Raw genomic sequence first — 15,657 nt, forward strand, 5'->3', positions numbered from 1 at the left:
AAAATCTAAAGTGCACAGTACTCCTGCATACCAAGCAGTAGGGTTTTATATTTTGGTTGTAAAAATCTGCAAAATAAATCAATGTCAAATGGTAGAAGGTGCTGCAGAGGTTTAGGTTACATTGGATTGAAGAAATATAAAAACAAATTATCCTTTGTATTTTTTATTGCAATTGATTCTCAATATAATACTATATAGGTTTCAAGGATAATCACAAGAGAAGGTCAGTGCTGCATCTGCCTATCGAATGAGCAGATTCTTAAAGGCATTTCAACTTACAGAAGCATCACTCATCCCTACTAACGGGCATTCCCTACTTTGTTTCCAGTGCTATATAAATGTGAGATTGTGATGCCCGCAAGGCTTGAAACAAGTCAATCCTTCACCTTTACAATGTTCCGAAATAGGACTGCATCTAACATTTAAAACAAGGCTTGAGAAAGTGCGTGATACGGACGAAATGCGTCGGAGACACCACATCTCCTACACCTTGTACTATATGCCGTTTATTCACCAATCTAATGTAGGTGCGGTTGTTCTTCTGCATTGAGAATAAATCCCCCGCAGCACTTCACTATGTAGTTTTCCTCCTTCTTTCCCGCGTATACTGCACATGCGCGGATCATTCAGGCGCTTCACACAGCATACAAGGGCACAAAGCGAGCAGTGCCTCCTTAGACATTCAGACGATCGCAGCCCCCTGCAACCCCACGGTGGCATCGTTCTAAACTTCCACCACGGGCAACCTCCCACAAGCACACCACGTTGGGAGAAACCATCGGGCACCAGACGCAGGATTGAACCACCCATGGTAGTTACATGCGACTTAACTACCCTCCAAAGGGTAATTGCAATATATCGCCGTTACGTGGGAGACACATCTCCACCTTTTCTCCAACGCTGTCCATGCTGCCATACAGCAGCATACCATCTACAAACCTTCTATAGACACCTACATCCTCACTGAAGTTATCATTCTGATTTTATGTACTGTGGACTCAATTTCATCAATATCACCATTGACTCTATTCATATTGTTATTACATGTCGTGTACTGTTATTTCACATTGATTTGTTTCCCTGATCACTCCCACCATCCTCTCTCTCAGGGGAGCATTTCATTTCATTCAACTCTATTCCATACACCCACTCACTAATGTGTTTGAGCGCAAGGTGACACATCCATCTCTCTATAACAAGGCTTTGGTGTAAAGAGAGGCCATTGCCACTATAGATCCTCTTCATCAGTAAACTTATAAAACAATTGACAGCCCTGTGATAAGTGGGTAAGAGTCATGATGTCTGGTGAGCGTACCCCCACTGGCATTTAGCGATGAGCAGAAGACACGGATAGCGGATATGGAAACCCGACAAAGCTTGATATCTTACTAACTAGTTACTGCTGTCCAGGCGTTCTGCCAGCTCTCAACCAAGTACATGAGAAGTGGTGGGAGGTATCTCTGAAATTGAATCTTTCCACCAAATCAGAGCCTAGAGAAGAGTCGATAGGCAGAAAACAGGGTGGGAGGGATATTTATTTTTAAACAGAAAGCTAAAAATACTGTGTATCAAGATACTTGAAACAAAATATGTATTACGGTTGGTGCAGGGGTGCATTTGAAATAACTTTCGCACTGTATTACTTCATCAAGAGGATATGAAGAGCGAGTTCAAGGCTTCTATTGACTATATAGAACAAAGGTCAGCAGGTACCTTGTGGTCTACTAAAATGAGATGCTATTTGATATTCCTTCAAAAGAACCCCTTACCCCCAGGCAGCCTTAGTAGATGCTGGACTCTGGTAATATAGAAGAGGGGGACACACACAACATATTTATATGTTTTTTCCAATTAATTCATTCGTTCATTCAGTCCTTGCCATCAACTTATAAGAGGGCTAGGTAACATCTCTTACAGTGATGACAGCAGTCACATTAAAAATATAACAACGAAACACCCTCCTAATACGTGTCATGCTCCCATGATAATGGTCTGTAGTGTCCCAGATAGACCACCACTGGTAACCACAGCTTGCTGAACAAGGAGGGTTGGAGGGAACAACGAGCAGTAAAATTACTCATTACCTTAACATTCCATTTCAGTCGGAAGGACAGATAGGTTGTCACTGCAAGACAATGGCGATCCACTGCATCACAGCTCAGCAAGAGGACACCTTTGTCTACTTCACTATATATTAAACCTTGACATTTTGAATTCAATGTCAACTACCATCTTCACAAAGAGGTCTTCTTTTAAACTAAGACAGCTGAATCAATTTCCATCTTCACCTATACACAAGACAGGCATTAGAAAGAAAGAGGAATATACTATTTGCTTATTGGAATAAGCATGGATGTTAGATATAAACTTTAATCAATATATCCCACCTCCTTTGCTATGAATGGAGTTCCCATTCCTCATGAGTGCCTCTCAATGGTCTAGTACATGTTCACACAGTACAGGGAGGTGGGGAGACGGAATGATTAGCATGTATGGATGAGTGATGGGATGGGGGGGGGTTATTTTATTCCCTGAATTAACTTCCTATACAATCTGGTTAATTAAACACCATCTGACAGGCCCTCTGAAAGGGTTTACTCACACATTCAGCTTTTACATCCAGACATGAAAACCCCCCACCCCCCCCCCCCACCAACAAAAAAACAAACCAAACACCAAAGCTGTACCTATACATTTAGAATTGTGCAGACATGTTCCACAAATTTCTTGGCGTATAAAAAAAGATGTTTTTCTTTTTACTACATGCCACTATATGGCATCTTAATAGATCACGTGTGAGTGTTCATCGGAATAATCAAAAGAACTTATTGTCCTAGGGCCTGATTCATTAAGGATCTTAACTTGAGAAACTTCTTATTTCAGTCTCCTGGACAAAACCATGTTACAATGCAAGGGGTGCAAATTAACATTCTGTTTTGCACATAAGTTAAATACTGCCTGTTTTTTCATGTAGCACACAAATACTTGATAGCTTATTTAAAAGTGATATTTGTGTGCTACATGAAAAAACAGTCAGTATTTAACTTATGTGCAAAACAGAATACTAATTTGCACCCCTTGCATTGTAACATGGTTTTGTCCAGGAGACTGAAATAAGAAGTTTCTCAAGTTAAGATCCTTAATGAATCAGGCCCCTAGTCTTTATAGGAGCCACAAAGCAATGGAAGACTACTTTGAAGACATTAGAAGTCACAGCAGCTAAAGGGTTAAACCTACCACTATTTACAGATTGACATTTATACAAACTTCAACTAACCTCTTCAGACTTAAAACATTTTTTTTCTCTAGCAGAACAGCTTACCTTCCTTTCTGTCAAGAGATTCTTATATCCACTTGCACCGAGTGACAGCAGTGTTATTAGGACATCCAGAGATGGAGAGGCAGATGCTCTCCCTGGGTACATTTTACTAATTTCTTCAATAAAAGAATTGTTAAAACCAGCGATAACAGCGCCACCTACTGGAACCATGAAATTCTTGTCTAAGCTCTGCACAAAAGCATCAATTCTGCCCTTGCAAGCACCCTGGACAAACAGAAATAAAGAAATCATTTAATCGCAATGGCTTTCATAACATTTTTCAATGCAGCAAAATGTCCAATAACGTGTTACAGTTTGTTATGTAGGAAGACAAAAAGACTCTGAAGGAAAGCTATAAAGAGATTGTTGTACAGAAGTATAGGGAGAAAGAGGGAAATGCCAAAAGGGTTTATGAAAGGTATAAAAGGGTTAACAGGGAAGAAGGGAATAGGAAGAGGCAAACTGTATGTGCCTAAATCCTCTTTCTTCTCTATGATATTGAACCGTTATTAAATGTGTGTCTGCCTAGGGTCAGAGTTATTGTATTCAATCTTCTAACGGTCTGGGATGCTCTCAGTTTTGAAGTGGGCGGGGATAGACTAATCTGTAGCCAATCAGATGATTGAAGTGAATACTGCAGCGGGAGAGGAGTGTGATGACCCTATGGGAGGGAGTGACCCGTCCACATGTGCGATTACATATGTGAGGACAGGGCTGCATGTGACAAGGCCAGGGTCATGATGGGAGGAGAGAGATGGAGGCACAGACTGTGGGGTATATTTACTAAGCAGCGGTTTGCCGATGGGTTTTGTCTTTAATAACATTGGCGCTTAGTTGATTGTGGAAGGGATGCAGGAAGATTGTCAAACGCAGCACTATATGAAACCAGTTCAAGAACTCTACTTGTTATTGATCATAATTCATGTTATTGTTTTATTTTCTTGTAAATGAATGTATCAGGCTTGATGAAAATACCTAAGTATTCTCAAAAACTTATCATTTAGTGGATAACTGAATAGATTTAAATGACCTCATTGAACTTCATCAATGGCTAAAACTGTACAAAATACTGTGCACAAAATATATGTTAACAACACTTTGGGTATACTCGTTAAAGACTACATAGTATGTCTTAAATGCACATGGGATGCCCTGGTTTAAGATGACAGTCCATCTTTAATGCAATTTCAATATACTGGCTACAAGGTCACATATAGTCTCTTTATTTATATTATAAAGTGACATCCTCTGTCCGAAATGCAATTTGTATTTTTTTAATTATTTTGACCAAAATACCTGTTAAAAAACACAATGGTAGCCACACTCACAAAAGACAGCTGATGTAGGAAAACATCCAACTATTGTACTGTGTCACATAAAACCGGTAAAGTTGGATCGTTATTGGTCCAGTTGTTATACGTGGATGAGGGTGACAGCTATTGGCCTGTATTTGCAGTTATCTTCTGCCCACAGTGACAGACCCCAGTCACGCCGGATGTGATTCTATTCACTTGACATGATGGGCCGAAAAGAAGAATCCCCTTCAGTTTGGCCAGTTACATGTGGCCAAACTGGACAGTGATCCTGCTGCTTGGCTAGTTTGTTTGTTGCATAAATAAAATAATTATACTAATAACTACAATTTACTGGAATGACTCCAAATATTCGAAATAGAACTACAGTCTGAATTTGGCAGTAAAATTCAATGTTGCTGCTATTTGACAGATAAGCGGAGAATAAGACTGATGCTGCCATTTGACATAGACTGAATATAATCGATTTCCTCTGTGAACTGTTGTTGTCTAATTGTTTCCGTGGTGACATGTTACTAAGGAGAGTCAGATATTCACATCTTACCCGTCAAATAGCAGCAACAGGTAATATCAGACAGAAGGGCTATTTCTAGTATCAAGAGCTATTCCAGTAAGTTTTGGTAAGCAGTATAATGATTTTAATTAGGCTACATGGAGTCACCCTTTAGGAAAGTGGATGAGTTATCAAAAATGTGCTCTCTCTTACTATGTATATTAATATAATTTATTTATAAAATTTATACTTCTAAAATATAACCGCAGAAATCTTTTGGTTGGTTATTATAAACATAGCAAAAAATTAAACAGATAGGACACTCACATGTAACAAATAAACCTTAGTGTACCCATACTGTCTAATACACAAGGGTAAGCAGCAGTTTTGCAGGATAAACCTATACTCTCTACAAGGAAGTGATTGGATCCTAGTGAACTGATAACCTGTAGTCTCATGAACGTAACTTCAGCCCACACAATGGCTGGCTGCATTGGGTGTAAGAAATATGTGCTCACACACAGATATTGGAGAGCTAAAATAAAAGGATATACTTTAGTCACATTACCTGCTGGATAAGATGCATACACTTTGAAGACTGAACACCGTAGGCATTATTGACTATGTGTGGAATATCATACTTGGCACAGATCACTGCCAATTCCTCTAGCCTAAACAGAGCACAAACAGTGAACTAATGACAGATTTGCATAAATTATATATTATTAGTTTTAAGCCATAAGGTATTCTTTAATAAAATACCAACAAAAACATGCAACATAGACTGCCTAAGCGGCACCCCTAAGAGCCCCCCCCCCCAGCTAAAATTTGCCAACAGTCCCCTGGAGTGTCTAATACATGGTAATGAAAATGCAGCAGATGGTGGAAGTTTTTATCATTATACTTTTCTCATCAGACTTTATGTAAGGAAGTTATATAGTTGCTGTAAAGGAGCAGGTATGCTCCAGACCCCCCCACCCCCAGTACACATGTTTTTACATGATGGTGCCAGAGAATCCCTTTCGGGAGTGGGCAGTGATGGCCAGCTGGGCTCCTGCACAGTACAATGCTGGCCCATTACTCACACGTGAACGCATAGAAAATGCTGGGAGTGCTGGAATGGGTTTTATAAAGCCCAGATATATATATATATATATATATATATATATATATATATATATATATATATATATATATATATATACATATACATACACATATACACTGTATGCTAACCAAATAGTCCTGCATTACAGTGCAAAGGGCAATAGCAAGCTTGGTACATAAGGTGTGGATGGGATGCATCTAGATTAATAATAGTAATACATGATAATGAGAGGCAATTAGCTACAGGGACAAGGGTTGACATACACATAGGGGGAGGCTAATTGGGAAACACATAAAGCCGGTATAAAACAATGGCTAAAGAGTTCACACTCACAGCTGTAACCCTTTTATTAGGCTGCAACAGCTACTGAAGGACTTTTTATTTAAACAATTCAAGATAGCATGGTTTTCACCCTTCATAATCAAATGAAATTTCACATTTTACAATGTGATGGACATAAGCCCCTGATGTAGAATTGAATAAACTCATTTACGTAGCGTATGTTGTGCAAATTCGTCCTGCGCATTCCTGAAAAGAAAACCCACTCCAATGCAGACTTGTGCGCATCTGGCGGAAGGGGAGCGGTCTGACGTAGGCCAATTACAATAAGGTGCCAATCTTTAACCGCAGCAGAGATAAGGCACTCTGCTGCGGTTAAAGATTGGCGCCTTATGTATGTACACCATTGATGTGTTTAGTATTGTTGATATATGTAGAAAAGAGGGAACCCTTTTCAAGTGTGTACATATTGGGAGGCAGATCTCAGGAGCGCTGTTAGTACTCAATCTAGATTATAACAATTACAATAAGGGCCTGGTCACTCAAATGTGGCTAAAGCAGCCCTGCAGATAAATGCAATAGTGAGGAGCAGCTCTAAGAGAACTCCCTGCACACTAACACTACTTAATCCAGTGTTACTTGGATGTTACATCAGCTGTTATTAGATCCAGATAGGAGAGATCTGATATGATTTGCTACCGCTCATTTTTCCCAACCCCATGGGAATTACTGGTAACCCTTGTGCCAATAATGGAGGTGCAATCGGGAGTAACTATACATTGGGTTCGAGACATAGAGCCTCCAGACCAATGTAAATGCAATGTGACCAGTCGAGAGCAGGTTAAACAAGTTAATGTTTGTCTGCTTGATTACAACATTTCTGAATGTAGCAATAAGATGCTCCTTCAAGCGGGCACTTAAAACTCACCTGTTCCTTAAGGCCTACCAACCATCCACTTAACCTCACCTCTCACCTCTTCTGTTTCTCCCCTGGCTCCTCTTCTCTCCCCTTTGCTTCACTGGCTCCCTCTTGTGCCTGATTTTGTTTACCCTCCCTTAGGATGTAAGCTCGTATGAGCAGGGCCCCTCTCCCCTCCTGTCTCCACACCTGTTCTTCCGCTCTGTCTTTACAGTATTTGCCTGCCTGGAGTTTCTGAAGTTCTGGTACTTTGTGTTTATTGTTCTGTATTGTTTTACCCTGTATAGTGTACTGTTTGTGCCGTGTACGGCGCTGCGGAAACCTTGTGGCGCCTAACAAATAATCGATAATAATAATAATAATAATAATAATAATAAGATGGGTCATATGGACGACAATTAGCGATGGCTTTGCTTTAGATCAGCTCTGTGTCCTAAACATCTTCTCACAAATACAAAACCAATTAGAACGTTGAGGAGGCAGTGGGTAATTAAGTACAGGACTGTGGAGGAGTTTAATCACTCCAAGGACAGGGATGTTTAGAAGATCTAATAAATACCATCTCAGTTCAACTTCTGGACCCAGTGAGTTCAACTATCATTGCTGTTGCGATCTATGTTCCTCCTTTGGTGATCTCCAGTGCCCCATTGGTGGCAGCAGCTGCCACAGAACATGGAGAACTAGGGCCCAGGTTCTGATCTCAGCAGTGAGCAGGATACTAGAGAACATCCACTGGCACATAGCTACCCCAAGCTGGTGGATACCCACAATAGTACCATGCAGGACAAAAGCTAAAGCCTTCACTAGAACCAGAAAAAGGTTCAGGTAAAATAAATGGTGAAGGACAGTAATAGTTGCCAGCAGGTGATGGTTTTAAGATTTATACAGTGACTGGTTCACGATTCATATCTCTGCCTTCCGCTGTCTTTCCTCGTTTTAACCATGCCACACCAACGCTAGCTGTACAGAAATGCCAGTCACTAATGACGGCTTCACGATTGGTGGCTGATAATGCTGCCTTATGCACTTCCCCCATCTGCAGCTACAATTGTTCTTCCTCTATCCTATGTATCAAACGTTCTCCATACCTCTTAGATTGTAAGCTCATATGGGCAGGGCCATCTCTACCTTCTATTTCATGTCATCGTATGGAATGTGCTTGTGCCATGACATGCCCTTAATGTTTAGAGCATTATGAAAAATAATAATAATAATAAAAGATATATTTCTATATTATACACATTTTACCAACTGCAATTATTTACCTGATCAATCAAAAGAAGAAAATGAAAGACAAAACGAAGGTGCAACTCAACAGTTAGGGACGTGTTTTCACTATAAACCCAAATCTCTACAATGAACTTGTACCAAGGTTTGTAGAGGTTACTGTGTAGACAATACCTGTCCGGCACACGAGGAGCGAAGCAGGATGTCGTAGAGTGAACACACAGGATGTTCTCAGCTCCGAGTTCATGGATTCTAGATTCTACACTATTCAGATCAGTGCGTAATTCATCCCCTTCCAGCACATTCTCAATCACTATTGGCTCAAAACCTTAATAAGAGATAGCATAAAGGATTGTAAGAGATAGAACTGAAATTTTACACCAAAATATTATACTGCTACATTTGACTTGAAACAAGGATTATCATGCAGCAAGTGGCGATATCTCGGTACGGCATTCTTACAAACCAAGGGCAGTATGACAATGCATATGGCAGAGAAAAACGTATAGTAGTAGTGGATTCCATGTCCAAATGATAATTCAGTTTTTGGTGGTGTTGCACAAGTTAAACCTAAATACAGAATATTAGTTACCTGGGATCAGGGTGATCTGACAAATCTAGCAGATCCCCTGACATCTGCTGCAATCCTGGACAACACACAGCTTGCATGAGAAATGGCTGATGTGGCAGGAGTCAGGTGAATTTCCTGATGTCTGCCACGATCCCTAGCTCCCGTTGAGCCGGGCTTTTAACATGCATGGATAACATGCTGCTAAGTGTACGAAGTAATATTTAGCATTTATGTTTAACCTATGAAATGCCACCAAAAATGAAATTTAGCATTTAATTATCCCCTTCATCATTCGAGCAACAGAAATCTTAGGTACTTAGTGCACAAGATAAAAAAAGAAAGATGGTCAGTTACAGGAACATCCAAGAGATTTTAGTGCAAAATCAAAACTTTATTCATGTTAAAAATCAGGAGAGCTCTTAGAGAACCTGATCTGATAGGGGCTTTAGTCAATGGATATCAGCCATTGGTTCTGCAAAGGTGCAAGGCAAAAGTGTCGGCCTGCTTTAAAATGCAAGGCATATCTACCTTCAGTTAAGTGCATGCAATATTCTGAATCCAATCCAGTTAGAGGAAAGCCATTATTTCAAATATAAGAGACTAAAGTAATACTTGTTATGTGTTAAAACAAAACATCATGTGTCACCTGCAGTAATCATAGATTTGAAGCAAGACTTCTGGTCTATCCTTGGCCAAATTATGTATTTTGCCTTTGGCCTTTTATGTCGGAGTGTAAGAAAGCAAAGGGTTAAACTCATTCCAGTAGCCATGGGAACCACAAAGCAGCTTGTTGCCATTCGCACACCTGTAATGAGAAGTCAACGTTACAATGAATCATTTGTCGCTGCATTGTGTTTCTACAAGAGTGGAAGAGTAGATTATGAATCCACCTGCCTGTAATCTTTAGAATGTCCAGCACTAGGGAATTTGTTAGTTTGTTTAGAAGACTGGAGCCCGCCGCTTTTGGCTGTACTGCAGATATATCTCCTGATCTTCCAATTCCATGTATAAGGCTACAGACAATTGAAAAAAAAAAAAGTTACTTGAAATCCTTGGTAAAAAGTTAGTTATAATATAATGTAACTTCCTGCTAGGGATCAATTCGGTAGCAACAGGGTAACAAAGAAATGAAGAAGGAAGATAGTGGAACAGACCATCTTAATACTAAGAGAGTGCACCCCTAACTACCAATACACAATAGGCCATGTATTTCTTTTGTTAGCAGGAGGCCGAGATCTCCATGAAAGCCTAAAAACAAGGCAAGGCACAATTAACTTTTTCATCTACTAGGATAAATGTAATGTCACTCTCTCACTGGTAATGACTCAAGCCCATTGTTTTTCTTCTACAGCACTACTTTCAAACGAAAACATTTAATCTTAAAGGCGTCACTTTGTGGTTCCCACCGGGACAGAGACTCGAACATGTTGATGTAATCAAATTAGCATGTCATTGCTACACGAGCAGTCTAAAAATATCAAAAGTTAGATAACAATTTGACTAAACAAATATAATTTCATCAGACAGGACCATAAATATGGTCACCCAAGGATTCGATTGGTGTCAAATTGGTAGGCACTTGGCCACTTAGAATATATGGATCCTGTATGTAGTGGCTCTCCCATGCACTATCATTAATCTCCGCCTGACACCTAGATGATCATGACTGACAAAATAATACCAAAAAGTGGTCTGAAAACAGATTTGGTGGTCTGTAGAGGCGAAGTGCAGACCACAGTCAACTACTCTGCAGCAGAAATAATATGATCAATACTTTAGAGTGAAACTGCCTCCTATACACATACTGAAAGTTGCTGGCTGAACGAATATTCATGAGAATGTAGCCTATCAATTAACTAGGAACCTGTGCCTCATAAATGTAAGTCAGACCTTATGAATATTAATCAAGCAGTGCCTCAGTGATGTCACTAGTTCCTAGCGAATTTATATCTGCATACTGCCCACAAAATGGCTGCCTCCACTGGGTGTAGGTGTCAAGTCCACTTTAAATAAATATTTCAGGAAATGAACACAAATGGTACATTTAACACTATAATATACACCAACTTTTCTTCACAGTTGAGAAGTTAAGACTGTCATATTGGAATTGTGGGCTGCACAGTGGCTTAGTGGATGAGGATTATGAAATACAACTGTATCCTGGAGGAAATGGCCACTCTTTGTCTGTTTTACCCAGTTTGTTCATTAGTTTATTATGTTTGTCCCCAATTGTAAAGCGCTACGGAATATGTTGGCGCTATATAAATAAATGATGATGATGATGATGGACTAAACAAAATATGGTTCCGCAACAGTGCAAGTTTATGTGAAAATATCAAACCAACCTATGTGTATCACAGTATTAGAAAGACAGGCTCATTATCCACAGTATACCAATAATGTAGTAATTTTGTACAAGAAAAACATCATACCAGTACAGCTATATAAGTTATACAATAACCGTCAGGGATAATATGCAACTAATACTGGCAAAAGGAGAAACGCCCTTTATGCTGTCCTTAAAAAGCACCCATGTTAATGCTAGTTTAAAATAAACTGTGTCCTATAAATGGACAACATTAATTTCAGGGAAATCACCACAGTTCATAGTCAGCCAGTACAAAACAGAGAAAATAAGACAATAGGGGGTGCCAAATTATAACATGCAATAGTAAAAAATATATATATACACACATATGAGGAATATGGCAGAATGACACAAACACCTGGGTTGCACTTACAAAAATATCACTTTATTAAAACACATCACATTACTCCATAAACCAAACCAAAAGACTAATAGACCTTGTGATATACTCTAAATATATAAAATCAATCTAAAACCAATTTTAATATGCAACAGTATCTCGAATAAATAATAACACACTTGCCAAGAGAAACCTATAATATAGACCACATATGTTTTATACTACAGTAACCCACATTCAGTGGAAATGTGATCACTACAATAAATCAAATTGACCTAAGGGGTGTATATTTCAAAATCTAAATCCCATCGTTTGTTAGATGCATTCTCTAGTAGAGTCTATATAACAACATGAGCCTTAAACTGAAGATATTTTGCAGGCTATTTTATCTTAAGATGGACATCAGTAGGTTTGAAATGTACAGCGGAAATAGATTTTTATACATTTCAATCCAATTGATGTTGTAACAGTGGAGGTTACGTCTACTTCTGGAGAGAACTATCCATCCTGAAAACAGAGCAAGCTGCAGATTTTATGCGCTTTCTAGCAGGGTGTATCCAAGATGAACCCTAGAGTATATCTAAGAAATGCTAAAAGGCGGCAGTAGTTATTAGGAAATAGACACAATGGGGTAGATTTATCAAACCTTCTAAAAACCATTCCTACTATCATTTGTGTAGGAGGCATTAGGACATGGGGCATGCCTAGCACTTTTGAAGAGATAAATTGCCCCATTCTCTCCTCCCCTCCAAACACCTTCATTACCATGCGCACTCATTCACTGCTTCTCTGCCATGAAGAACAGCAGTGAACATGACCAACCGTTCCACCTGTGGGACAAAGTATTCCCGATCAGTATGGTGGGATATAGCCCTCAAATCGGGACAGTCCCGAATAAATCGGGACAGTTGGGAAGTATGAAAAAGGAAAATTGGAGTTGTTGCCCATAGCAACCATTCAGGTTCTAGCTATCATTTTCTAGACTGTACCATATAAATGACAGCTAGAATCTGATTGGTTGGTATGGGCTCCACCTTTTTCCTATTTAGATGGTTTGATAAATCTACCCCAATAGGTCAATTACATTGATTTATTAAAAACATGTCTACCAAAATGGACATATCCATTAAATATAAGTTTGGCGATCAGATAAAGTTACAAGCTTGACGGCCACTTGCTTCTCTACAGGTAACTTTACATACTGTAGGATTATAAAAGACGAATACCGATAATGCCGACGGGAAACCATGCCAGATGCAACTCTTCCTTCTCTCTCCCCAACGCCACAATTACTGAGGAAATTATTGCTGTCCATCACCGCTAACTCATGAAGGAAGAGTTCAATTGTGCTCTCATCCCAAGCATCCTGTGGGCATTTTCCCTGAATTGGGAAAAAGAGCAAAACATTACATGGAAATTATATAGATTAATCATTTAAAAAACAAAACAACAATTCAAAGCATGATGAAGTTTATGGGCCCCAATTACAAAAGTATTCATTTAGTTTTTAAAATGTTGTTTTCTCCTTTATGTTATGCATATCTACACAGAGGTGCAAAAAACCTACATGATAAAATCCTTAGAGTGGGGGTAAGGAGAGATAGGGCTGGGATGCCAAAAACTCAGGTTTTTAGAATGTGGATCAATTACATTCAGAAATATATATTTTTTTTATTGTAATTCATTATTTCACATTAGGAATTAATTGGGAGAAAGAAAATATTAAGATCTCGACCCAAAAAACCCTGAGCAGTTCAAATAACAGAGCTCATATCTGTACAATCATACATTTGTGAATAGAACAGAATACTCTTTACATATGAACATTCTAAGGGCTAGATTTACTAAGCTGCGGGTTTGAAAAAGTGGGGATGTTGCCTATAGCAGCCAATCAGATTCTAGCTTTCATTTATTTAGTACCTTCTACAAAATGACAGCTAGAATCTGATTGGTTGCTATAGGCAACATCCCCACTTTTCCAAACCCGCAGCTTAGTAAATCTAGCCCTAAATGTCAAAAGCAGAGCCTGTTGCACGTTAGTCAGTGCCCAATGTGTACTCACAGCTTTGTCACTGCACACCCAATTGTGCAATATGCAGTTCATATATACATTTGCTTCATTTCAAGGTTGTTAAACGTCAGCAAATTTACAGACAATAAGTAAACAAAGACAAAGGTTCATCCACCAACCAAGTAAATTAGGGGCATCAGTTAATTTCTACTATTCCCAACAATAGTACCTAATTTATGGGTTTGATAAAGTGAAGGGTTGTCAACCTCTTAAGCTGGGTACACACTTATGCAATCTTACTTCTATATCAACTCTACTAACGACTGAAAGTCCCGATGAGCATGCCGATTCATGCATACACGCCTAACACGACTTACCAACAGATCTGTGATCTTCAGCTCTCATAACCATCTGCTGAAAATATCATGACTCTGTACACACTCTACATATATTATCTGCCTGCACTGCTGCGCACACACTTACACATTTGTCCGACATTGTTCCATCTTTGATCAGGATTTTTAGGAAGTTTAGATAACCAAATCAACAGATACAATGTGTTTTGATACGATAAAACATGATCTTGAAATATCTGAACAAATGGTCGTGAATCGTGTGATCTGTACAATAATTGCATTAGCGTGTACCCAACTTTACACACAATTCATAATTTATATATTACTTTTGACAATGCTACAACTATTAAATTGTGCTATGTTGAAAGACCATCATAATAGCTCTGCAAAAAGGGTTAGAAATAATTAACTTGTCATTAACATTGGATACAAGGGTTGTAAATATTGCTTAGTTCTATTCTGCTGTCACTACATGTCCCTTCATCCCATAGCAGCCTCTGTTTGGAAATACATGCTTGTAGCTCCACTAAAACTAGGACTCACTACATATCTTATTTTAAATACACAGCACACTGCAACAAACACCAGATCATTTTGAGTACTACAATTCCCATGATGCTTTGGAATTGGCTGTCACGTGACAGGCTTCGCTATCCTCCCCCGCACAGATTGTCACTTACCTTCTCCAGCAGCAATCTAATGAGCTGCTCGTGGCTGCGTCGGGCCTCCTTCCCCTGGCGGATATAAGCCGGTGAGACTATTTGCTCTCCGGCGGTGAAGCTATCGCCGTTCATGGCAGCGAGTTAAGAATATACACAATTGGCAACTCAGGGCCCTTAGGCACAGCGTGACACAGCCATGTCTAGCTCCTCCCACTATGCAGACTCTAGCCAATCAAAAGCGGGCCCGTGGTTTGCCTTCCCATCCTGAACCAATCCGGTTGTGACAATGAAAGGCAAGTGTCCGTTTAGAGTAGACAGAGTCTGCTCAGCAGCCAGGTAAACCACGCCCTCGCTTGGGAGGAGCTTATGACAGAAGATCACGTGAACAGTAACGTCTATAAAAAGGGGAGCGCGAACACGCGTCGTCTTAATAATGACTGTGTCAGTGCTGCTGCGTGGGTTGGGTTGTGTTGTGTTGGGTGGAAAGAAACGAGGGTGTTTTATTTTCTTAATTTGCTGGTGGGGTACAAAATGCAATAGTTTACAGTGCAGGCCACGCTTTAGAAATCAATTACTAAATGTAACTTAGCAATTACTCGACAGTAACCGGCACAAATGTGCAACAAAATAATAAATGGCCACTGCAGGGACCTCGCATAGTTATTTTGAAGCGTCTTTAAGAAGTTTACAT

The 15,657-nt window shown here is 39.5% G+C and overlaps 1 protein-coding gene across 1 annotated transcript in view; it reads right to left on the minus strand.

Moving 5' to 3' along the window:
* The window catches only part of SEPSECS (Sep (O-phosphoserine) tRNA:Sec (selenocysteine) tRNA synthase), a 29,834-nt gene extending 14,630 nt beyond the window's left edge, over positions 1 to 15,204 (minus strand). The window contains exons 1-7 of the mRNA XM_075194748.1: positions 14,985 to 15,204; positions 13,164 to 13,318; positions 10,124 to 10,242; positions 9,876 to 10,034; positions 8,833 to 8,986; positions 5,694 to 5,796; positions 3,323 to 3,544 (exon numbers count right to left, since the gene is read on the minus strand). Of these exons, the coding sequence (XP_075050849.1) occupies positions 3,323 to 3,544; positions 5,694 to 5,796; positions 8,833 to 8,986; positions 9,876 to 10,034; positions 10,124 to 10,242; positions 13,164 to 13,318; positions 14,985 to 15,098 (1,026 nt within the window). The 5' untranslated portion in view covers positions 15,099 to 15,204. The remainder of the gene's footprint in view (positions 1 to 3,322; positions 3,545 to 5,693; positions 5,797 to 8,832; positions 8,987 to 9,875; positions 10,035 to 10,123; positions 10,243 to 13,163; positions 13,319 to 14,984) is intronic.
* Between the last annotated feature and the right edge of the window lie 453 nt (positions 15,205 to 15,657).

The sequence above is a fragment of the Mixophyes fleayi genome, chromosome 1 (assembly GCF_038048845.1).
Source record: "Mixophyes fleayi isolate aMixFle1 chromosome 1, aMixFle1.hap1, whole genome shotgun sequence".
Lineage (NCBI taxonomy): Eukaryota > Metazoa > Chordata > Amphibia > Anura > Limnodynastidae > Mixophyes > Mixophyes fleayi.